This window comes from Hemibagrus wyckioides, linkage group LG16, assembly GCF_019097595.1.
Source record: "Hemibagrus wyckioides isolate EC202008001 linkage group LG16, SWU_Hwy_1.0, whole genome shotgun sequence".
Taxonomy (NCBI): domain Eukaryota; kingdom Metazoa; phylum Chordata; class Actinopteri; order Siluriformes; family Bagridae; genus Hemibagrus; species Hemibagrus wyckioides.
This window is the reverse complement of record NC_080725.1, coordinates 9,025,198-9,050,603: the sequence shown is the minus strand read 5'-3', so window position 1 is coordinate 9,050,603 and position 25,406 is coordinate 9,025,198. Positions and strand designations below refer to the sequence as shown.

Genomic DNA, 25,406 nt, shown 5'->3' with positions numbered 1-25,406 from the left:
ACATGCAGTGTGAAAGTTGTTCAGTTCAATGAGATCTAAGTGTGTACCAAGTTGTTCATGGATACGTGCCAGTGTGCATCAGCTATGCAGCAAGATGTTCCAGGGGGCGCTGTAACGGGTGTGTGCCACGCCCAGGGCCCAGCCACGGTGACCTCCTAATGGCCGCAGATTCCAACCTGTCTGCTGATTTTCAAGAGTTTTTGAGCATGTTAAGGGGTCCAAAATGCCCCGAAAGGTTGAGAAAAAAAAAAAAAAGTGTGTGTGTGTGTGTGTGTGTATATATATATATATATATAAATATAAAATTCTAACGAAAACAATAGGGCTTCCACACCTAAGGCCTCTGGCCTTGCTCCTTCGGTGCTCGGGCCCTAATAAAAGTATAATACAACACATTAATGAACATGTTAATCAACCAAAGTGAAGGACATTTATTGCTCCCTTGAATACCAGTTTTCAGTTGAAGTTTATTGCAGGATGCTGATGAAGAAATCTATTGACATGTTCTCTCAATCACGTTGAAAAGTCTGGGTACCGACTACAGAATATGACACTGCGACCTATTAGCATGCCTACTTTCCATACCGAAATCCCCCAGAAGACAGCAGCTAACGCTTCGCTTATGTTATATTATGCAAAGTTATCTCTAGTAATAAACAGGGGAAAAAAGTCTTGAATTAAGTGTATAACAACTCCAACTGTCATTAAATGCCATGAAATCTGTAGTTGTAGTGCAGTGTTTTTTAATAACAATTATCTTTAACAGAATATTTAAGTTTTTAGAACTCAGAACATTCCTATCATTGGTGCACCATCTACTTAATGGATGGAGGCATTTAGCGTTCAAGCGTTGACTGTCACTCAAAACAGCACCGATGATCACGTTTTTGTTTTTCAACGTGATGGGGTAATGCTTGTGTACAACGAACAATGGAAAGTGGAGGAGAAATACCACTAGATTGGGCATTTATGCTTCGAGTTCAAAGCCCATTCCAACTTTATGTCCTCCAGTGCTGAAATTCTTGCCATCGATGAGTGCAGAGAGTGTCACCTTCACACCTACACAAGACAAGGAGGGTAAAGTAAGGGGAACAGGAGTTCAGTTCATATGGTTTGTAGTGGAGGAAACTGCCGAAAACTACATGAGGAAAAAAAAAGATAAAATGCAGTGGTTACCTGGTCGCAGAGTCTGAGTATAACCAATTCCAATCAGACTAGCATTGTTCACCTTGGCCTGTAAGTGCAAAATTAGAGATCAAACAATCAGGAGCTTCATTTTTTTTCCCTCACTGTAATTTTGCTTCCTCAACAGCCATGCCAATACCAATGTCCTCAATCAAAGCAATCGTGCTAGACATCCTGTAGGTTGCCAGCCATGTCTGGCTCTGCAAACTGGAACTTTGAGTCCAATTTTGTAAGTAAGAAGCTATCACTCTTTTATAACAGTGCAATTTTAACAGTGAAACCTCTGCATGTTTGAGACTGATGAATTTTTCCCCTAATGTCCCTGTGACATCAGCATACAACCACAGGAATAATGAAAATACAAATTAGCACCAGTATAACAAACATCATATAGGACGATCTATTATGCTGTATTTTAGGGTTCCTCAGTACAATGGTATGAGTTTCCTTCCTAAATGGCTAGTTTAGGTGGCCCCATGAATTCACCTCCTGACCCACTAACTCACAGACAAAGAAGCATCACTGTCCAGCTGGTACTTGGCAGCGATGCCAAAGCGCGTGTTGTTGCTGCCAGCAGTCCAGGCCAGATTGACTGCAGTCTCCAGCTGATTGTTCACCTTCTGGTAGACAGAGCCACCAAACTCAGTTCCATCATTTCTGAACAAAAAAAAGAAAGCAAAAACATATTTAGGAATTGCATACACATCATCCAATACTGGGATACCTTAAATATCATGCTAATATAGCAAGAGCAATTGAAAAATGAAACCTATTAAGAGAAAAGTTGCACTTCACCTAACTATTAGCCTATGTTAACTTTTCATTTTAGCAAGCCCCGAAACTCACACATTGGTGTGTAGCTGGAAATCGCCAGCCTTGTAGCCAAGAGCAAAGTTGTTCTGCACCAGTTTGGACTTAGCTGTGTCAAATGCCATTTGGTAACCAGCCAACCAGCCTGCGTAGCCCAAAACAGCTGCAGAATGCACAACTGGGCCCTCAAAGTCAACATCGCAGGACAGGTTGATGTAGTCCCGTTTGTAGCCAGTCTTCAGCTTGCCACTCTTCTTGCTATGGTAGAAGTAAGAGAATATTTCAGTGAGCAGGGTCAGTTAGGTCCATTGCACAGTTGGCTTATTTCATTTCAGCAATAATCAGTGCTCCTAAATAGTGTAGCAGGCACAAGTGCTCATGCACTCATGCACACTCATGCACTGTGAGAGTGCAAGTGTGAATCCTGAAAATGCCACAGCCATCCTTGCTCTCTAGCTTCGAAAGGAAATACATTTCTCAGTCCCTGTCAAAGCGACACTAGCTAATTCCAGCCTAAAGACAGCTAATTAACCTCTCCTCCAAGAACACGAGCAGCTGGTTGAAGCACTGTACTGTCTTGAAGGAAGCATGGTAGCTTCCACCTTTGCTGATTTATACGTCTCATGCTATAAAAAGTCTAGCAAGAGGATACCATCTAGAAAAGTCATTTTGTTTCGTTTTAAAATAAAGCAAATCACACCAGTATAATGTATTAACATTAACTACAACAAACCCAGTGCAATACATACCTCACAGTACCAGCTACAAATTTCTGATACTATTCCTGCTTTTCATTAAGAGCACTCACCCTGTATTTGGAACAAAGGATGTGTCAAGCGCCACCTTCAAGCCCTTTGCCAGCTGTTCAAAAGAGACGAATCATTTTACACCACTGATACTATCAGTAATAATCTGTTGAAGTAAATGAATGAGGAATGCTTCAGAGGCTTTTCACACCTGGTCCTCCACAGAAAGCTCAGTAGTGAGAGTGTTGTCCGTGTTCCATTTCTGATTGAGACCCAGACCCAGCTCCTTCAGCTTGTACTTGGTCTCCAAACTCCCACCGGCCTTGCCAGTGTCAATATTAGTAGAGCCAGATGTGTTGAATTCCTGGAAGCAAATATGAGAGGATTTAAAAGATAATCCAAATAAACCACACCTACAGAAGAATTACTGTAGTCCAGCAAAAGGAAGTTAAAAAACAAGTATTAGGTATGTATGAGAATTATATGATCTACAAATCATTAACCATACAAAAAAATGGATGGGATACATGCAAATAACAATTAAGCAATATTTTTAATTTAGGAAACTTCACTACTGTTTTTTCTTTAAACAATTATCTTTATTCCCACATTAAAACTGGTACAAAGTAAAAAGACCATTTCTGCATTAAACAAGCTCGTAACACTGATCCCACTATCGACTCAAAGAGCAGCTTATATTATTGTTTGTTGAAAAGCATAAAAATACACCAAAAGACCAACAAGGGTCAGAAGTTCAATCAATAATTTGTCCGCATTATACAAGAAGATTAAAAAAAATCCTACTCCAGAAGTACGATTTGGATTACACTTATTAACAGACATTTTAACAAAGCAGGTTGTTCCAGCTGCAGAGTCTGATTTACTTCATTATCAATCTTTCAACACAGAATATTTGGCAATGGGTGCAAGTCAGCAATAGCAAATCAGATTCAAACATCAAATGAAGGAAGTTGGCAGCAACAGGAAGACCATTTCTGAGGAAAAGAAAAACAAAGAGGGGAGAGGACGGGAAAAACATCTGAACTCACAACTCCATTCTGAGACTTGGTCTTGAGGTCCAGCTTTACTATTCCAAAGCCTACAAACATAGCGAAAGACAGGACAGGGCTAGAAACACTGTTCCATCAAACACAGACAATCTTCAAAAGCTTTTATTTTCTTATTAAAGCAAAACTACAGCTATAGCTCACCATAGCCTTTGCTAAAGATATCCTTCGCCGCTTTTCCGAGGTCAGAGTAGTTAGGAGGAACAGACATTGTGCCTAATAAAGTAAAAGGTTACAATCAGTGTCAACAAGGAGTACAGCAATGTCTAATACTAGTTCTGTGGACTAGATGCTTTACATAACCATCAGCAAACACATCTGTCCTGAATAATAAGCTCAAATCAACTTAAGTTGTACACTTGACATACAGAATGCTTAACGCTGATTAGCAATGCTTAATGCAATACTGCTTAAGCAAACTTGCGGTGAGGTAATCTTGAAAAATCACGCATTGCTAACTACAGTTGCACAGGACACAACTTTTGTTAAAGTGCATTGTGATATTGTTGATATTTCACATAATGTGGCATAAGAAACACACAGAGTGTGAAACAGGTCCCTAAGAGGATGTGGCAGCTTAGTGGTTATGGTGTTGGACTACTGATTGGAAGGTTATGAGCTCAAACTCCAGGTCCACCAAGCGTCCACTTCAGGGCCCTTGAGCAAGGCCCTTAATTGTATAAAATGAGATCTAAGTTGCTCTGGATTAGGGCATCTGCCAAACGCCATAAATATCAATGGATGCTTGGATCAGATCAGTACATCTACAACAGGGCTCTAGAGAATTAAACAGACTTGTCCAGTTAGCTGTCAATTTCGTTAAAATACCAAGATACCTCCGAATAAATTGACCATAACGTCACGCATTTAATTCTACATTTTTTTACCCCATGTGTAAATGCAGATGAGAAGAAAATCCTCTTGATAATCGTGTTAACCTTGAACTCGAGTCACGTGATTTCTGCTGCCAAGAGTAACATCTCCATGAAGGACAAACCCACCCTGACAGGCCTCTTACACACTACACTGAAGCACTAGTCATACTCGTTAAAACCTAAACATTTTAATATGGCGGACTAAATAAATGCATTTTATTGCATACAAACGACATGTCGAAAGAGAAAGACCAGATATTTCTAAGCACAAGTCTACTGATTCTCGTTAGATAGCAAAAAAAATAAAAAAAATACCACATTCAATTCAGAGTGAATAAAAACGCTCAATTTGATGAGATATTTTTCTGCAATTTATCTAGATATCGAAAGCAACCGCTAGCTCTGTAACTCAGCAACACATCTTCATCTGCATTTAACGTTACTTTGTGCAGAACAGATGCTGCAAGAATAAAAAAAAATGCATAGATAACCCCCCAAAAAATTATTAACACGACTCTCTTAACTTCCTGCACTGTAAATCTAAAAGAACCGCAAATATTGCTGAGCCGACATGCTAACTCGCTGGTTGTCTCCCTGGTAATATCACTCAGGTAACATCAACCGTTTCTAACAAACATGATGTATTTGTGGAACGTAACGCAACATGTTAGCTCAAACGGGTTTTTTTTTTCGCACAATAATAGCTTTTATACCAACATAATAACTGAAGATGTAACTCACAAAAGCTTGTGTCCTTCTGACGCAACCTGCTAGCTATTCAGTGTGTGTCTGTGGCAGATACGCTAGCTTTTACACAACGTAGAACAAAGCCACAACGGATTCCGCACAATTCTGTCCTAAATAGTATGCAAGTAGTGTTCTACATCACCACACTCCCGCAGCTGCACACTGCTCTTGCATACTGCTCAGTACGATAGTATGAGTTTCCAGACACAATCAGAAGAGGTCGCTGATGTTCTTTACAGAAAGTAATGTGAAGTTAGACTATTTAAACACCGAAATTCAAAGTAAAAGTGTTTCGTACAGCATGACAGCATGTTACCTGTATGTAAGACTTAAATCAAGCAATAAAATGACGATAATGTAATGATAAATTCCATTTTATTTGATTAATAAAACACATGATATCTATTATGATCATGTATGTACGTTTTCAGCTGACCTCTAGGGGGCACCATCAGCCGCACACGACGTTCAGTGACCGTGTAACTGTGGTCAATAAAACCGTCATTTCATGTTCATAATAACCGCATGCTTACAGTATTTTAACACACACACACTGCCTAATATTGTGTACTGTTATTATGTTATCTCTGTGCCTTTAACTGTGGCATGATTGTTTTTTGCCAGATGGGCTGGTTTGACTGTTTCCATAACTGCTGATCTCCTGGGATTTTGTGCACAACAGTCTCTTGAATTTGTTCAGAATGGTGATTATACAAAATAAAGAAAATCATGCAGGAAGTGACAGTTCTATGGACAGAAAGGTTTTGTTGTTGAAGGAGGTTGATGGAGAATGGTCAAACTATTTGAAGCTGACAGAAAGGCTACAGTAACTCAGATAACCACTCTGTACATCTGTGGTAAGCAGAGGTGGAGATCTGCTTGATTTCTAGCATTGAACTGCTGACACATGATTGGCTGATTAGATAACTGCAAAATGTTGTAGGTGAAAGGTTTTCCTAATAAAGAAAGGTTTTCCTAATAAAGAATGCACACACACACACACACACACATTTGTGGTCCAAAATTTTGAGTCAAAAGAAAGAAAGAAAGAAAGAAACAAACAAACAAACAAACAAACAAACAAAAGCTTAATGAACCTTGAACCAGATGGGTTACAACATCAGAAGAAGTAGCAGATTTCATTCATTCATTCATTCATTCATTCATTGTCTATACCCGCTTATTCCTAGGGCTCTTAGTTGTATAAAGACTGTTATGTTTGTAAGCCCATCTTTCACTTTGTCAGTATAAATTTTTTTGTGTAGATGTGAATGTGAGAATATGAGAATATTTGTATTAAATCCACACTTTTAAAAAAAATATATACTGTGTTTATATTTCATTGTATTATTCCATTCAAAATGGATTTATATATTTCAAAGCAATCTCCATCTTATTTCTACTCCACTGAAAGCAGACAGAGTGGCTATAATTAAAAGGGCGCTGTCATACTGTAGATATTTTAAGGTGTATAATGGACAGATCTGGAACCAGTCGAAGCACACGATCCAAACTGTCCCGTTCCACCTTAAATCGCCTTGTTTGTGAAAAAATATGGCGCTACGTATGTGAACGCGGACGCCCCGCCCACAGGGCTGATGTTCGGCCATTCGCCCGACGCTGACAGGAACCAGGAAACTTTGGGCTGTCAGAAAGCAGTATTGTATCGCTCTGGGCAGACTACACAGGAATTAACCCTGGATAAAATTTAATATTAAGTTAACGAAAAGCCACTGGCCATTATTGTAAATGACTAAAACCATGTCAGGAGAGCCGAAATTCGTCAGCCCCTTCCACAGACCCCACTGTCTGTCTGCAGCTGCGCCCGCTGGAAAAGCAAAACTAACTCACCCGGGAAAAGCCATTTTAGCAGGTAAGCTGATCTCTTCAAGCGCATTGTCACACATTTTAGAGTGTAGGTTCTGTGTTTTACAGCATGCCTAGTGTAGTCTGAAGGGCGACTGAATCTGATAGGGAACTCGCACGTTGTACTGCTTGCACTGGGTCCCGAGCTGTAACAGTAACATAACTGGTGCTTTCAACAGGACCGAGTCACATAAACACCAGCACACTGCAGGCAAGTATCTGGTGTGATCTGGCATGCACATGTCAAACAGTGGAGCGATCTCTTAATGCTTGGTGTTCTTTCTTTCTTTCTTTCTTTCTTTCTTTCTTTGAGCTATTAGTCCTTACAAGTGTGCTCTGCCCTGTTCTGTATGATCCTCAACAATCCAGTGGTTTTGCTTGCAGACTCATTTTATGTCTCTGTTAATGCAGCACGACAAATATACCATCTTATTTGGTCCTTTAAAAGAAAATTAGATACCTTTATTCAGACAAGTGATAACGACTTCTCTGACACCTTCATCTGCACTAGGTGTGGAACAGGATGACAAAATACTACATTATGATAACCTTACAGGATATATCACGGTTTTTAATATGGCATGGTATCTGCATGTGGATGACTGTGCAGTGTTTCAAAACAAATAAATGGTTCCAGCTCAGATATTTCTAAACCATGATTATACTTTTTCTGATTTGTGTTCTGGGTAAAAAATATTTGTTCTTTAACAATCTTTATAACAAAAATCAATAGGGACACATCACACCTGAATAATGAGAAAAGTGAAAACTCAGTTTTATTCGTATAGTGCTTTTAGACCGTGTCACAAAGCAGCGTTACAGAAACCAGGATGCAGATTTATATCCCTAATGAGCAAGCCAGTGGTGACAGATGACACTGGGAGAAAGCCTCGAGATGAACCCTCTCAAAAGGGAATCCGTCCTCTTCTGGGTGACGCCAGATAATGAGATTATAAATTATCAAGACATACAGTATGTGCGTTGACAGGATGTTCAGTTTAAGCATATTGGAGTCCTGGGATGAGCACAGCACAGTCTTACTTCATTTTTTATTTCAGCAGTAGCTCTAAATTATAAGCATACAAAATATATTTTTTCTGTGATATTATGTCCGATAACCTTATGTCACGATATCATAATATTTTTTCCAAAAGGACACAACAAGCAATATATGATTGGTTGTTTTTGGCTGACCCTGATCTCTATGACCTTTTTTCTCTTTAGTAGTCCATTTAAGAGATTGAATTTTTTTTTTTTTACGATCATGGAGACAGGCCTTTGCTAATTAGATGAAGTGCAGGCAGTGTAGTGTGTCATCTTCCTATCTTAAAAATAACATCTCGTTCACGTCAACAAATTTAATGCACCACTGATGTTAATAGTTTGTTAGCTTCTAATAATAGATGTTTAAATTCTTTAACTGTGAGATCTTGAAGTGGATGAATCTTTCCATAATCAGTTTTTTTTTTTTTTTGTGGCATATTTAAGACATGAATTAAATACATGTGCGTGTTGATCTAAGGCTATGAGGAAATGCCATGCCAATAAATGTATTCTAAACTCATCCCAAAAACAGAGATATTTCTCAACTGTAAATGTAATTGTGATGCACATAGATGTGGGCATGTGAACATTCAGAATTTCTGCTTCACTGAACGAACCAGTGACTCAGCATTTCCAGCGAAACGTCACACTTTTCTGGCTATGCAACTGCACACCCAGTGATTTTATACTACTGGTCATTTCCATTCACATCAATGCCAGAGGTATAGAGGTATATAATTTAAAAAAAATAATAGAGTAACGTGTGCATTCATATGTCTGCGATCATACATGTATTAAAGTAATTTTTTAAAGTCATCTTTCTTTGCTGTTTGCCAGTTCCCTAGTTTGATGTGTTTCGTAAGTTTAACTTGCTGATAACCTTTGCCCTCACGTTGATAGTCATATAGTCAGCACAGTTGTAGTGAGTGAATGAGAGAAAAGAGCATTTATCCAATCCAGCAGCTGATATAAATTCATACTCTGTGAATTGAATTGAACTAGCTATTGTCATCTGAGTGAAACGCTTTAAAACAACAAAGGCTGATAAGACGAGATGATCATGATCGTTCTTTCAACACCTTACTCCCATACTAAATAAACCTGAACAACAAGTTGAAAAACCCTCCTTCACTCTTTTTTTAGCTAGTAAATTCCTGCTGAACAGGTACACTGGTTCCTGAACAACTGGTATTTTTTAAAAAGAGAACTTCGCTGGGTTTAATACAGGATTGACTTAAGCCTCAGTTGCAAAATTACAAAACATTTTTTAAAGGGAAAATGAAATAATACCAGGACACACCAGACGTATTGCTTAGGAATGAAACACTATTCAGTTTTCATACATAGGCATATACGGTATAATGCTAAAGAATTCTTCTTTTATCTTATCCTTTTTTCGTTCATCCTAAAAATATACTTGTTACTTAGAGAAGTTTTCTCCACATCCTATTCAAAAGACGTTACAGGAAATATAGGACTGCCTTTCCTTAGAAAGTTCTGCACAGTTCTGCATATAATAAGTCACCTTAAAAAGGAAACTGTGTTTATACAGCCTCCCAAATGGAAAATCAAGGGTTGTTACAGTATAATTAGACTGTAGAGTTTATAGGGTGCAATTGACAAAAAAAAAGCATCCAGGAAGTGGCAGTTATGAAGGTGAAGTCCTCTTCTTACTGAGAGTGCTTAGGAGGAAATGAACGAAAAGGTCGGAAAGATTCAAATAAATCTGTAGACATTTCATCATACAGCTCATAGTGGTGTGTGGAAAACATCACTGACTGTATAACAGGATAAATCTTGAAGACTAAACTTGGCTTCATGCTTGTCAGGGTAGATGATCATTACACAGTTTTTACACATACTGGAGGCAGAATTCTTCATGGATGAACTGCTGGTCAAAAAAAAGTGCAGATACTCAGCAAAATAAATCAGCCAATTGCTAGCTAGCTATTTAAAAAATGCAATAGCGTATGTCAGTAATTATAACGTATTTTAATGGATCATTTACAGAGAGGGGTATAAATTCTCATTCTTGCTGTTACATCAGAACGTTAGATTTATTAAAGTTTTTGTTCGACTCCTTGAAGCTCTCTGATGCTTTAAAAGGTCACCTGAGCATATACACAAATATATCTGTCCATTCATTCATCTGTTTTCTGTACTGCTTATCCCACATACACAATCACACAAGCATTCACACATTACAGACAATTTAGAGATTGCACTTGCACACAGCCTACATCACATGTCTTTGGACTAGAGGAGGAAACCGAAGTACCCAATGGAAGCACGGGGAGAACATGTAAACTTCACACACAAAAGCAAAGGCAGGAATCGAACTCCCAACCCTGGAGATGCTAGTATTTTATTTAATGTAGTGAGTCATTATTATCTGAATGTATAATATAATGTGTAATATAATGTAGTGTGTCAGTATTATCTGAAAGAGAACTAAATTGACAAGGTACTTCCTAAATGTAGATGAAGCAACACCCATGTGAGGCTCTTCCCCAAACTCTTGCCACAATATTGTCTATGTTTCTGTGTTATAGTGTTACAATTTCCTTCTCTGAAATTAAGAGCTTCAAAGAGGCTGTGCACAAAGCAACCTCCTTAAAGACATGACTTGCCAAGGTTGAAAAAGTAGAAGAACTCATGTAGCCTTCACAGAGCCCTGACCTCAACCCCACTGAACACCACTGGAATGAATGATTTCATTAACGCTCCTGTAGCTGAATGGCCATGGGTTTGGAATATGCATACTGTTCAAATGTCCACATACTTTTGGCCATATAGTATGCCTGAGTGGCAGTATACTCTCTCTGGTCCAGGGAAGCTGTGCCATAAAACTGTAGCTTTTATACAAGCTCATAGTGGTGTGTAGAAAACATCTCTGAATGTATAACAGGATAAACCAAACTGGGCTTCACGCTTGTCAGCCCGTGACTGCCCTGTTCTCTGACCCCGGCTCCTTCAGAGCTATGCCAAAAACTCATTGTTTTATGCGCATGTATAATATATGTATTAAGACAGTTCTGTCAGTGTAGGTAAGTGTGCAGTTGGAACAGTGTAAAGCAGTAGTGGTTGTGTTACAGGGAATGTTTGCTTGGTACACATTAGACTCCTTACTATGAATTTTACAGTGTGCTGAATTTCGCTGCCCAACTAAATATTGCGTCAAAGGGCAACGGTCTATATTTTTACCATACGGCTCATCAGAAATGGCTTTTATATTTTGTCTGTCTTTTACCTGTTTATTTAAGTTATTCCCAATTTAAAGACAAAGGTTTCTCATTTAAAATCGAAGTCTATTTGATTATCGATTATTTATTTATTTATTTAATTTTTTAGTGAGTGTTAATGACTAACAACTTATTTTACCTTAATTTACATTGATTCATTGATTCCTGACTTTGCGACAGAATAACCGGCATGCAGTTTGGTTCTTAATAAGCAGTCTGGGAATGTGACGTGTCATTACCCGTCGCTGTATTCTAACAGGCATGTCAAAAGAGCAAAGAGAGCAAAGAGCATGTGCTGCCATTGTGGAAGAACAGTGTGTTTTTTTCCCCTACACTGTTAATCAGCAGGATTCACAGCAGCTCAGCGACACACCCCTTCAAACCCTCCGAGAGGCCAGTGGGTGTTTCCTGTGGGGAGAATCGCACCGAGCCAATCACACGAGATCGCACCAGACGCTCTGCTGGTTGCTCCTCAACAGCAGATGTCTTGAGCTGAAAAATTTAAGGAGGCTCCAGCTTATTGTGAATCACTTCTTTTCTCAGAAATCTCAAAACTCAAAAAAAAGAGAGAGTAGATTTTAGGATTTTTAAAAGGTATATAATAACGTCATCCAAGTTCTTGCTTGTGAGTGTAGGCCAAATAACAAAATGTCTTCCATGTCCTTGGTGTTTGCTCTTCAAGTGCAGATGTTTTTTTAAGGGCTCTTTAAATCAGCTTCCCTAATTCAAGTAGCATAAGATCAAATCTAATTATTCAACACGTGTCTTTTCAGCATTCGTGTCAATTTGGACAACCTGTAAAAAGGTTCGTTTGTATTAAATAATCTGTAATAAGTAGAGCAAGTTAGTAGTTAGTTAGTAGTTATTTAGGCAGTGTAACTATGTAAATAGTCAAAGCTTGAAAAATCTTCTACTTAAATGTAAGTAATGCAGCTTAGTGTCAGAATCATACATCTGAATCCTCAGTGGATCTTATTAGTCTCATTAGCTCTCATGCAAGACGCTCTATAGGATTAATCAGCATTCTGTACAAACATTCTTATGATTATTGCACAGCATGCAGCTTATTACATCATTTCATATCAATACTGTCAGACTGGTCATCCAATTTACAGCTTTTGATTAATTTCTTGCAGAATATACAGTATTTATTAATATTATTATTATTGTTAATATTAAATAATATACAGTATATAGATAGATAGATAGATAGATAGATAGATAGATAGATAGATAGATAGATAGATAGATGTGTGTGTATATTTATGAGGGGCCTCTGTCTCTGTTTGTGTGGAATGTTCTCCCCCGGTTCAAAGACGTGCAGTATAGTCTGATTGGCATCTCTAAACTGTCTGTTTTGTTTGTGTGTGTGTGTGTGTGTGTGTGTGTATAATCATGCTCTGTAATGGGTTGTCACTCTGCCCAGGATGTCCCCCTCCTTGTGCCCTGAGCCCTCTGGGATAGACTCCATTCTCCATGACCCTGCGTAGGATGAACGCTACAGAAAATGGATGGATGGATATTATGTATTTATATAATATAGAATTAGAAGAAATGTCACCTCTTTCATATTCAATAGAGAATAGATTTCAAATAACTTCCTCTGGGAAATGTCTTCTACCTGATTGTGTTTAGGAACAGCTTTTTACAAAAAAAAAGGAAAAAATAGCACACTATCAAAACTTGCTTGATATAGCACTCTGATTGTATTTCTTTATTTATGGATAAATGAGTAAATGTAGATGTGTATATGATGTAATTGAAGAGACTAGCCGGTGGGAGCTGTGTGTCCACGCAGCTGAAGCTGATTTCTTTTGATTTCATAACCTGTTTTTTTTTCCCCCCTGAATAGCATTTCTAAACTATTACTTAAATAGTAGAAAGGGTTTGGCCATTTTTTCTGTCATCTATGCTTTTTTTCTCAACAGCTTTGTAATAAGGAAATTAGTTCTTTAATTATTGGGAGTGTTTCCGAAGAAGAACATATCACATGTCCCACAAATTTGTGGCTCTCTGTTTTTACAGGTGGAATTGCAGGAGGGATTGAAATCTGCATCACTTTCCCGACAGAGTATGTGAAGACCCAGCTGCAGTTAGACGAGAAGGCGAACCCACCACGCTACAGAGGGATCGGTGTGTGTCTCCTCTCAACCCTCTATTTCATTTTGATTATATTTAGGGTAATGTAGGCGTTATATAGGAAGCAATAGCTATTTTAAAACATGTCGTTCCTACAGCGTGCCTCAGTTTGTTTCTGTGTAAATGCTTTAGTTCAGTTGTGGCCACATGGTTGAAGAAGAGAGCAGGCTTCCTTCGACAGAACTGCATGTTCAATGTTCAGGGGTCAAAATCTGCCTCTTCTCATATCTCCAGCACGCATCAGAGCTTAACCAAAGGTTCATAGTCCCTGTACTTCAGAAGGCAGGCTTGTTTTCCAGCACTGATTGTTCCACTTGGGAAATCTGCTCTGCTGCACAGTAATGTATTAGATGACGTTCACTGCTTTTATCTTTGCAAGACTGATGGTTCATTGATGTAATCAATGATTTACTAATTAAGTCACGGGTTAATTTCATAAAACAAACATTCAGTCTTTTACAAACTGAAACACCTATGACCCACATAACAAGCACAGTGTCGTCCTCAAAGGGAAAAAATACTTTATAATTAATACGTGTTCTTCAAGGTTGTACAATATGGATGTTATAACTTTTTTGTCCATTCATTGACATCTCAGTCTATTTTCACATAACCTCATGGTTTCCTGCATTACCCATAATCCTATTAGACTACCCGCTGATAGTGCTGTCATTGAGAATTAGCTCTCACTTCATTTCTACCTAGTCTGCAGAGTTCTCCAGCTCCACTTCTCTCATCTCCTAATCTATACATTATGCTGAAATGGATAAACTCTTAAAGTTTTACTGTTTATGCTAATATTTTGCCGCCATACGCAGATCGCTAACTTTGCTGTCATAGAGCTATGTTGCATTCTGGACATTTGAGTGCAGCATTTGCTGTTTCCACTACATTCAATTTCTCCTTAATATGACACTGAACGTTGCTGGGAAATGCTGAGTAAGAAGTGTTCTTTTTTGCAAAACCTGTTATCTCTTAGGTTTGAGATCATTTACATGTTTGTGCCCCTTGTGGCGTCAGAGTGACAAATAACCGCTAGAGTTTTCCTTTAACAAGCAAACATGTTTACCCATGTCTTTTTCTCTCTTGCACAGTTGACTGCGTGAAGCAGACAGTGCAGGGTCATGGGGTAAAAGGTCTGTACAGGGGCCTCAGCTCGCTACTCTATGGCTCCATCCCCAAAGCTGCTGTGAGGTAATCACTGTCTTTCTGTCAGAATCTGCAAACACCTGCTGCTTCATCGAAACATGTCCTAAGAGCTAAAATACTTTTCAGATTAATGACAATTGGGGTCCTAATCACATATTTATGCCCTATTCTACATTTTGTAGTGTTAATAGTGTATGTTCTCACTGAAAATTCCAGCAAGAAGAAGAACAGAAAAAAAGTGTAGAATGTTGGACACTTTGTAGGCGGGGCTACCAGGCACTGATGCTGGACGAGAAAAAAATTTCAATATGGCCGACAACTCTCCGGTGGAAAAGACAGTCTTTTAAATTAGCTCACACATTGCGTGTTTAACATCATCTCAAGCTGCTACGCTTCTAAAAAGTCATACACTAGACCATACAGTGCATAGTGTACACTCTGTCATTTGGGACACAGCTCCTGACAAAGTAATATCAGTGTAGCTGATGAAGAATTCACGGAATGACTACAGTGTAATACAGTTTGTTCCAGATCTGTTCTCCCAAATAATTTGACCTTTTCACCTTATAGAGATTCAGAAGCACTTATTTGCACGGCTGATGAAATAAAGAAAATGCCCTGCTTTTATCTCTTACTGCAATTGCCTTGGGGTTTTTTTTATATCACAGGTATAAATAGTATTGTCCTTTATTCATGTCGCCACTTCAGGTTTGGGATGTTCGAGTTCCTCAGTAACCAGATGAGGGACGAGTCTGGGAAACTGGACAGCACCCGAGGCCTGATCGCTGGCCTGGGAGCTGGTGTAGCCGAGGCCATAGTTGTGGTGTGTCCAATGGAGACAATAAAGGTGTGTGAGATGGTGATGGTCATCCTCTAGCATCAGTTGTTTACATCAGATTTGAATTATCAATTATGATTGGTCAGAGGGTGGTAAAAAATTTTTTGACAGTTGTTTCGGCTGTCTTTCAGATCACAGTAGCACACTTCTAAAACATTATTGTGAATGACAACAACTCACTCACTGGGTAACCTGTGTTTAGGAACCATCCAGGATTAGGTTTGGAAACAAAATTTTCACAATAGAAATTATTTTTACGTAAGATTGCTGTCCTTTTGCAAGAACTACATCAATAAAACACATTCTACTCCACTGCCCTGCCCTGAGCACTATAAGGCAGAAATTTTATTCAGAAGACACTTTAGAAAATATCTTCAAGACAGCTCCACCGTACAAGATTTTGAATTTCTTAACAAGCATAAACCTCAAAAAACTTATATAAACTCTTTTTGCTATCTTACATATCAATGTATCTATTCTATCTATTGAATATCACCCTATGTTTTAACTACATTCAAACTTTTGCCATAATATAGCCATTGAAGCTAACATGGCATTAAAAAATCAATCAATAAATAAATCCTTTTGCAAGATCAACTACTGTTCTCCCTGGGTCTGTCATTTTGATGAAGCAGCAATTAAAATGTGTGTGTGTGTGAGGCTACACTTATGAAATACGTTTTAAAATATTTAATTAATATCACATTCACACACAAGGTGTACTTTTCTCAATAACCTAGTATTCACTTACTGTAAATGTCTGCTTTCTGTCTAATTTCAGGTTAAATTTATTCATGACCAGACCTCAGCAAACCCTAGGTACCGGGGCTTTTTCCATGGCGTGAGGGAAATAGTCAGAACCCAAGGTTTGTACTGCCTCCTACTGGACATCAAATTGCTTTAATCTTTATTTAATGTTAAGAGTTTAATTAAAAATTTAATTAAGACATTTGACATGCTAATTTAATAAAGTGTCCCTTTGCTCTGACGGCTTCAAACACAAACCATGGCTCAGTACAGTGGTTTTCTCACTTTTTGTTACAGATACAGAGTTTAGAATAAAACAAAAATTAAATATACATATAATTATAATTAACGCATTTCATATGTATATGTTTTTTTCAAAGCACAGTTGATGAAAAAACAAGCTGAATTCCAGCAAGTTGTAATTCAGTATTAGTGCAGGATTTATTTGGTTCAGGCTTTATATATAACTGAACATGCATTTAATCACTGCAGGCATAAATGATGTATAAATTCAATAATTTAGAAATTACGCACTTGAAACTTGACTGCTTATAAGGTCTCATGATGTATAGAAACATAACTGCTGATTTAGAACAAATAGTTCATTGTTTTTGGAGAGGGATGCAGGCTGCAGTGGAATGTGGTGTGACTTTGTAATCCGGCGCCTTTCCTGCGTTTCTTACAGGACTTAGAGGAACGTATCAGGGATTGACGGCGACAGTATTAAAGCAAGGATCCAACCAGGCCATTCGCTTCTTCGTTATGACCTCCTTGAGAAACTGGTACAAAGGTCTGTGCTGAACTTCTTGTGAATTTCATACATGGTGCATAAGGTTGATTCCGAGCTTGTATAAGAAGATTGTGTTTGTTTTTAAAACCAGGTGACAACCCTAACAAAACCATTAACCCGTTGGTGACTGGACTTTTCGGAGCCATAGCCGGGGCTGCCAGCGTGTTTGGAAACACACCGCTTGACGTCATTAAGACTCGAATGCAGGTGAGATTATAAATAAGGAATTGTATTAATTTGGAAGATCCTGATGCTCTCTTACGAGAACAAGTGAGACCAATGACATGATCTTTAAAGTCAAACACAAAGATTTATGGCTATGCTTAGGATTTCACAAACTACATTATTTCTTGATCACTCGTAACACAACAGTAACTATTAAAACCATCTCACAGCTGTGTTACTGTATTTAACCTCCCAGCACTATTAACCCTAAAATCCAGGACTGAGCCTGAATCAGCTTTTGAGAACATGCTTTCATAGAACATGTAATTTGTGCCCATATCTGTGGACATTAACTATATATTTTATATTTATTTAAACAAATGTCATTTAATAGATGTGTACTTTGTTTTGTTGTAAACATTGTGTGTTAATACAAGTTCCTGGATTGTTAATGTTAACTAACACAGTAAATAAATTTACTTAAGGGAAGCCTAAATGTCAAACATTACTCACGTTACTCATGTACACAATCTAGTGTTTGTTTCTAACTGTGAAGCATATTTCATGTTGATTAAAAAAACCCAGTAATACTTCTTATATGTTAGATGATAACTTCTAAAGTGAAAACTAATTTTTTTTATAAAATTTTTTTTTTTATATCTAAACATATTTATATTTTTATGTATTTAAGAATGACATTTTATCATGATGTTTTACTAATGTTTAAGATTTAATTCAGGCTATAAGAGAACTGATCCAGGTTGTGATGCTGGTGTCTCATGCTTCTGTGTAATTAAATGTTTCTCTACAGGGCCTGGAGGCGCACAAATATAAGAGCACTGTGGACTGTGCCGTGAAGATTATGAAACATGAAGGCCCAGCAGCGTAAGTGCACATGTCCATGCTGCCGCTGACTGAGCAGTTACACATGAATATATAAACAGTAGGGAATAAGGAGTGTTGATTTAATGGCATTTTTGTGCTCTAGGTTTTACAAAGGCACTGTTCCGAGACTGGGGCGAGTGTGCTTGGACGTGGCTATCGTGTTCATCATCTATGAAGAGGTGGTGAAGGTTCTGAACATAGTGTGGAAGACGGATTAATGCTGAGAGTGCAGCTCATGGAACACGGGCAGACCTTCCTAACGTTGCAGTGTCACGAGGAAAGCGAGAGATGATGTCAGTAGGGCAAAGCGACATCACACCAGCTGTGAACGTGTTTAAGTTCCCTTATATAATTACAACCAAGTAAAAAACAAAAAAAAATTCCCCCAAATATGTGATGTAGAAAAATACTTGAAAATTTAGTCAAAGAGGAAAAAAAAACATTGAATGCTCCATGGTATGGTTTCAGTAATGGAGTGTTTGAAAAGCCAAATGCTTTATACTGTGGAGGGATAAAAGTGGCTTTTTAATAACATTTTTTTTTAAGTGTCATGGTTTTGTTTCTAGTATTTTAACAATTTTTATTTTACATTTCTAACTGACAAAACTCATGAATCTGATTACTTTGTTATAGTTTTTTTCTGATCAGTTGGTGTTTTCTCATGTAAAGACACTAAATATGTATGCAGTGGTGAAGACAGAAAAATAACAACAATTTTTTCATTAAGCAGAAGTGCAGCATGTGTTAAAGCCATAAAAAAGGTTTGTTGAGGGTTAATCCAAAAATGACAAATATTATTATTATTATTATTATTAAAAATGTTAATAATAATAGTTTATAATAGTAATTAATGTTTATAATAATGCAAAATAATAAGGCTAAAATCTAACTGGTAATTATTATTATTATTAGTGTAATTACACTTAAAACTTATTCATGCACTAAACAACAACAACAATAATAATAATAATAATAATAATAATAATAATAATAATAATAATAATAAAATCTGATTCTAATTAAGCACTCTAAGCAAGAATGAGTTTTCTGTGGGGTTATACCGTAGTTTGAATGATTATTATTTTTTTCTTTTTAAGATTAATCTAATCTAGACAGGTTCTTGGATCCAAAGACACACAGAACATTGAAGCATCCTGACACACCACCAAAGCCTTTACCTCCCAGAAACACACATTCCTCAGTATCTTCAGTAAATACATGCACTTTCAAAACCTTAACAGATTTGGTACTAATTAAAGAGAAGTAATGAATTTACTTTTAAGTGCCTGACCAGTATTTACTAGTGCTAGTGATCAGTGTGTAGCTTTTTTTCAGAAACCTTTGCCAGGAACAATGATGCCAAGTTGTTGTTTTGTTTTTTTTTATTATTATTTTTGTGAGGCCATGTTTAGTCAAAACTAGATGTGTGTGTGCTCTAGAATATTTTATTATTTTAATGTTGTTAATGTTAAAATGATAAGATTTCTAAAAATGATGCCCCTCCTCCCAAAAATGTTTGGTGTGAAAAGCTGTCCGTGGATCTGAAATTGCCTTAAAATTGTTCCTTTTTGAGTGCCATCGTCAGATTTATCACTTTCCTACCTCAAGAAATTCCCCCAGAATCCATAGTGTCAAGAGGGAAACATTCAGTGTAAAGAAACCGTCTCTGTCTCAGTGTCTCCCCTACTTATGTTGCATATATAATACACTATATACATATACAAACTTCAATATCTTGGGCGTATGTAAAAAAAAAAATTTAAAAAATAAAATAAAATACCATTTTGGTGTCATGATGCAGAAGCAAATGCAGAAACGTAGATGTTTGTGCTACTTAATGTTGTAAGTGATATGGGAGCATAACACTGTGTTTAGTCTTTGTGTTAAAGAAAACTATTTGTGCCTAAGTAATATATGGATGTCTGCTGTATTAAAATGTTTATAACTTAAACACGGATGTTGTATTGAGTATTAGTGTTTTATTCTGGTTGCTAACTCTTTGCTCTTGTACATCTGTTATGTTTCCATCTATGACCCATCTTTATTTCATGGTTTCAAAGTCTAGGAGAGCTTGGAGTGATATCAGATATCATTGTATCTGGTTAACAGTGATAAGGAAATACTGTTTTCGTTGTTCATCCAAAACTGAAAACATTTACACCTTTTTATTATACTGACAAGTTTATTTTTTATTAATCATAAAATGTGCCTTTAAATTATGTTCTTAATTTTCAATAAATCTTGGTGGCTGGACATGAACTTGTGTGAGTTTTTAGCAAGAAGCTAACTGGCTGTTTCTGTTTTTCAGCTAATGAATGAAGTAAGGAAAGTTTTTTCCTGCCACAATGTGGAGTTATTTACAATGAAGAAAGGACATTATTTGCATTTACATCATTTACTGTCCGGTGTCCACACAAATGAGGATGGGTTCCCTTCCTCGCCTTCTTCCTCATATCATCTCAGGGAGTTTTTCCTTGCCACTGTTGCCTCAGGCTTGTCCATTAGGGATAAATGTTAGGGATTAATAGTAAGTTAACTTTAAACTTTATCATTTTTCTATGTTTCTATTGTTCTGTAAAGGTGCTTTGAGACAATGCCCATTGTTAAAATCGCTATACAAATAAATTGAATTGAATTAAAAAAATGAATAATGTTCAGTACATAATAAAAGAACTGAGGAACCTCTCCTAACTTCATTTTCATCCAAAAATATAACATTAAACGTTTATTTTTAATACTTTATTTTCACACAAAATACACCATTTATTTTTATTATTCTGAGAATGGTAAAATATTCAGTTTCACTGTCGTGAAGGTTTTTATTATTTATGATGTCAATTTATTTCGGCACTTTCTGTAGCTAGTGAACGAACTGAGGAAGGTTTCTAGTTATTGAATCGCTTTTTTCAGCTTATTCGTGTTGTGAGGTGTGGCCTCTCTTGCTTTCCGTACTGATCGCCTCTGTCATCACTGCCTAGAGATGCACCGACATTAAAATTTTCCTACTTTTACAGTCTAACGATGGCCGCTAAAGGGGGATCGAGGGGCTTTTATTTCAACACTGTATTGTCTTTAGCTCGGTCCTTGGCTGCTCATCGCCCGGCTCCGATTGACAAGGTAAAATCAGGACATAAACATTTCAAAGAGGTCACACAGGCTAACCAGCTAGCATGCTAACTCCGCTTCCTAGAACTAGCCGCTTCGCGTCAAAATAAAATGTAGCTATTGTCAAAACGAGTGCATTTTCCTTCTAGACACATTCCTGTTATTGTTTGTTAGGGGAGCCTATTTCTGACGAGAACATGACCGATTCATGTATCATACAAGCACAATTAATGAAGACGGAATATACAAATCAAATATCTCCATCACATTCAATCCGGTTAGTGACTGCTGTGTTGAGGAACTACATGAAAACATTAGTAGGAAGAGACAGCTTGGTATTAGACAGTACTGCAGTAGTGCAGACAACATCAGGGGTCATGTTTTGACAGCCTTCATTGTGGTTAAAAACTTGATGGTCACAAAATAAGGCATATTTACATAATATATTTATTTTTCACACAACCCATTTCCAATACAGGGATGAATGATCAAATTCTAGGATTAATTCTCCCCCTGACCCTGCTACACATCAATCAGTGCATGGAGCTCAGACTGACACGGAACCCACAACATGCAAAACAAAATGCATACATTACTACACCACACAACCATTATGAATATTTGAGAAGCTTCTGTGCTATGCAGAAGGTTAGTTTTTCCTTTAGGCCACTGAGTCTTGAGAGTGGATGACCAGCAGCGCTAATATATATATATATATTTTTTGGCTCATTTTAGTTCTAAGTTTGATTTTACAGCTCTTAGGGACATTTAACGTTCTGTGGCTTCTCTTAGTTCCCAGCATCAATTTGTTCACTTTTTAAATCTCTGTCACACAAAAACACTGCATCTGACTGCATCTTTCCAAACAGCTGTTACTCAAATACGCACTAAAGGGAATGTGATGTCTGCCCTCTTCCACATACATGAGCTCACAGACCCCAGAGATTGGCTGATTCCACTGTGATTGACAGGAGAGAGAGTGTGAGTGTGTATGCTCTCCCTGCTGTCCAGGGAACACCACCAAATTTTGCTTTCTTGGCTCGCAGGCCATGATGGTTGTAGCATTGTTGAAATTTCTCTAATGATACAATTATTTGTTCTTTCCTTTTTAGGTTTTCTTATCATATACACCCTTCATGTGTGTTTATGGATTTCCATGTTTACTTGTCTAGCTTCAATCAAGACCTTTTGGGTACAAATTCAGAGCTACACCCCAGTAACATAAAAACAAAATTTATTTCAGATTCTGTGACTTTTATGTCTCAAGCATCCAGTAGTGACCAAGGCCACGTGCTACTAGGTTCACACCTATGGTGACTTATAGCAACAAAGTGACTGGAGTTTGTTCATTTATAACAAGAGCTGCTGACTTTCTATGACACTGATCTTTGGTGACTAGATGTGAGCATGTCCACCTCAGCAACACAACAAAGTTGGGAAAAGTTTATGCAAATATAGTGGAGCGACTGGATGCAGTGTCTGCCAACAGGAGTAGAGCGCAGGCACTGCTGCTTCTTCTTCATCTCCTGTGATACGATGCATATATCCACTGCTGAGTTTATACACAAACTGAATTTATACACAACAGAATTTTCCTTCAGAATGGATAAATTGCTGTAGGTAGATGTAGCTTCATGCACATGCCCAGTAGACTGTTCTTGTATACACTGTATTAATCAGTATCCTGCCAGGTTGTTGTTTATTCAACTAAGCCGTTGCTATTTGTTGTTTTTTTTTTAGGTCCAGAAGCTACAATGCATGTGTCCAGTGGATTTTCGTGGTGTTTTCCAGCTGGACGAGAGGAGGAGAGATGCTGTGATAGCACTAGGTATCTTCCTAGTGGAGTCTGAGCTGCAGGTGCAAAACACTTGTCTAATTAACTTAAGTTGGAGACAAATTCATATACTGCACTGATCGATCTGCTATAGCAATCCAGTGATGTTAATGCTTCCTACACCCTTACTGTGCCTTTTAACAGCCTGAAACTGTGAATTTCATTCTCCTGAACATTTTCTGATTTTTTTTCCCCTTATTTGCTATCCTCCACTAAAGTAATTACGGTTATCAGATGTCCTTTAGAGCTGGCGAGATTTAACTGCAGTTTGTTGTTTTGCTTTGAGAGATGTTAGAGCACCTATTCTACTGATTCATGGAAATCATTGAATGTGGATTCATTTACACAACATTCACAACATATTCTAGTTAATTATGCAGACGTTTAATGATGGGTGAAGTGAATAACAATAATGACCTTGTTACAGTGGATCCAAATATTAGGAAGTATGTGAACAGTTAGAGGCTGATGTGACTTGAAGCTGATGTGTTGGAAGCAGAAAAAATGGGCAAGTGTGAGGATCTGAGTTGACAAGGAAATATTGTGATGATTAAATGATTGGCTTAGAGCATCTCCAAATCATCAGTTCTTGTGAGATGTTTCCAGGAGCAGTGTAACCACCTAAAAAAAGGTGGTCCAGTGAATGACAACCAGTTACCTGATGACAGGGTCATGAGCCCACAAGGCTCATTGATGCAGTTGAACATTGGGAGAGAAGGCTAAGCCATCTTGCCTGATTTTACACAAGACCTATTGCTGAAAAACTTAATGAAAGAAAGGCCTCAAAACACAGTGCATCGACGGTGCTGAGCTGTTTCCCTGGCACACGGGGGAACAACGCATTAAACAGTATTAGGCAGGTGGTTTTAATGTTATGGCTGATTGTTGTATAAACCCTGTGATTTGACTCACAGCTGGTTCTACTGTCAGAAAACTAATCAGAACCTACTGACCAATCAGATTGTAGAATTCAACAGCGGTTTGAAGTTTATAAATAAAACAAGCGAATGCGAATTATGTCAGTGAAAATAATCAGGAAGGAAAATAATACACTTCAGGTTCTTCATGATTTTGGAACTAATATATATTTTTTAAATTGTGTATTGTTCTCAGCACAAAGATACTATTGTCCCGTACCTCCTGGGTTTGCTGAAAGGTCTGCCACGAGTGCAATGGATTGAAGAAAGCTCTGAGAGGAAGGGGAGAGGTAGAGCACTCACACTTCTCTGTGATGAACTTTTTTTTTAAGGTTTCAATACATGCTGCTCAGATTCAACTGTCCTCTAACGGTCTCACTGTTCCTGCAGAATCTCTCCCTGTAGCTGAGAACTTCTGCTTTTGCTTGGTGACTATGCTGTCTGATGTGGCTCAGAGGGATGAGACCTTACGAATTCAGGTAGATGCAATGCTGCTGTCTATTAAACACCTAGATTTTATACGCAACAATAATTATAAGAAGGCAAATCTATTTGGATGTCAAATATTTTGCAATTTTGATTATAGAATTAATATTTCTGGAGAATTAGAGAAGCTTTATTTGATGCAGAGATTGCCTTCCATCTTACGGATTTTAACATTAATTATTATATTTCTTCATGTAATACAGCTTTTAAGCTGGCAGATCTGTGCCAAATGTACGTCAGCTGGTAGATTAGATATTAGAAGAGATTAATACATGTGGTGGTCTTGAAAAAATATGCCACATGCCACTGTGGATGAAGTCTAGCAAACAAAAATTGGACCAAAATTTGTTTTTCTCTGTATGATTTACTTTGTATACATACATACATACATATATATATATATATATATATATATATATATATATATATATATATATATATATAATGTGTATACAAATATATATATGTATACAAATATATATATATATATATATATATATATATATATATATATATATATATATATATATATATGTGCTGGGGCTGATGGGATATTTTCAAAAATATTTTCACCTCAGATAACAGCAGCTCTATTATATTTTAAAATAAAAGTTATAAAATAGAAAATACTGACATTCAATAATCAATTTTCATTTTATGTAAACAGTTATTACATATTCATAAATTGGGGTTAAACTTCATGTAAAGATATAAAACTTCTATATAAAATTTAAAAACACTGACACCGCTAAGAAAAGGAGATGACTGA

At 37.3% G+C, this 25,406-nt stretch overlaps 3 protein-coding genes across 6 annotated transcripts in view; 2 read left to right on the top strand and 1 right to left on the bottom strand.

Moving 5' to 3' along the window:
- Positions 1-447: 447 nt before the first annotated feature.
- zgc:56235 (Voltage-dependent anion-selective channel protein 2-like) lies at positions 448-5,559 on the bottom strand. The gene is made up of 9 exons (XM_058412730.1): positions 5,425-5,559; positions 3,953-4,024; positions 3,791-3,840; positions 2,953-3,105; positions 2,804-2,856; positions 2,032-2,253; positions 1,692-1,842; positions 1,177-1,234; positions 448-1,059 (listed from the first exon to the last, which is right to left on the bottom strand). The coding sequence occupies exons 2-9, from the start codon at positions 4,017-4,019 to the stop codon at positions 968-970; spliced, it is 846 nt and encodes a 281-aa protein (XP_058268713.1). The 5' UTR covers positions 4,020-4,024; positions 5,425-5,559; the 3' UTR covers positions 448-967.
- Positions 5,560-7,026: 1,467 nt separating this feature from the next.
- Positions 7,027-20,548, top strand: slc25a1b (slc25a1 solute carrier family 25 member 1b). Its single transcript, XM_058412165.1, has 9 exons — positions 7,027-7,303; positions 13,608-13,715; positions 14,816-14,915; positions 15,579-15,717; positions 16,490-16,574; positions 17,141-17,245; positions 17,337-17,452; positions 18,222-18,295; positions 18,399-20,548. The coding sequence occupies exons 1-9, from the start codon at positions 7,180-7,182 to the stop codon at positions 18,511-18,513; spliced, it is 966 nt and encodes a 321-aa protein (XP_058268148.1). The 5' UTR covers positions 7,027-7,179; the 3' UTR covers positions 18,514-20,548.
- Positions 20,549-21,228: 680 nt separating this feature from the next.
- Positions 21,229-25,406, top strand: part of pi4kaa (phosphatidylinositol 4-kinase, catalytic, alpha a) — a 40,457-nt gene continuing 36,279 nt past the window's right edge. For all 4 annotated transcript variants that reach the window (XM_058411952.1, XM_058411950.1, XM_058411951.1 and 1 more), the window contains exons 1-4: positions 21,229-21,412; positions 23,141-23,257; positions 24,348-24,441; positions 24,542-24,630. In XM_058411952.1, coding sequence (XP_058267935.1) covers positions 21,317-21,412; positions 23,141-23,257; positions 24,348-24,441; positions 24,542-24,630 — 396 coding nt within the window. In that variant the 5' untranslated portion in view covers positions 21,229-21,316. The remainder of the gene's footprint in view (positions 21,413-23,140; positions 23,258-24,347; positions 24,442-24,541; positions 24,631-25,406) is intronic.

What these genes read in the sequence shown, in the direction of transcription:
- zgc:56235 (XM_058412730.1), bottom strand. Translation starts at nt 4,019, where the DNA reads ATGTCTGTTCCTCCTAACTACTCTGACCTCGGAAAAGCGGCGAAGGAT. An exon ending in ACAGTGATGCTTCTTTGTCT is followed by an intron (nt 1,235 to 1,691) that starts GTGAGTTAGTGG and finishes TTGCACTTACAG; the next exon opens with GCCAAGGTGAACAATGCTAG. An exon ending in TACTCAGACTCTGCGACCAG is followed by an intron (nt 1,060 to 1,176) that starts GTAACCACTGCA and finishes TGTCTTGTGTAG; the next exon opens with GTGTGAAGGTGACACTCTCT.
- slc25a1b (XM_058412165.1), top strand. Translation starts at nt 7,180, where the DNA reads ATGACTAAAACCATGTCAGGAGAGCCGAAATTCGTCAGCCCCTTCCAC. An exon ending in ATCCCCAAAGCTGCTGTGAG is followed by an intron (nt 14,916 to 15,578) that starts GTAATCACTGTC and finishes TCGCCACTTCAG; the next exon opens with GTTTGGGATGTTCGAGTTCC. An exon ending in GGAAATAGTCAGAACCCAAG is followed by an intron (nt 16,575 to 17,140) that starts GTTTGTACTGCC and finishes CGTTTCTTACAG; the next exon opens with GACTTAGAGGAACGTATCAG.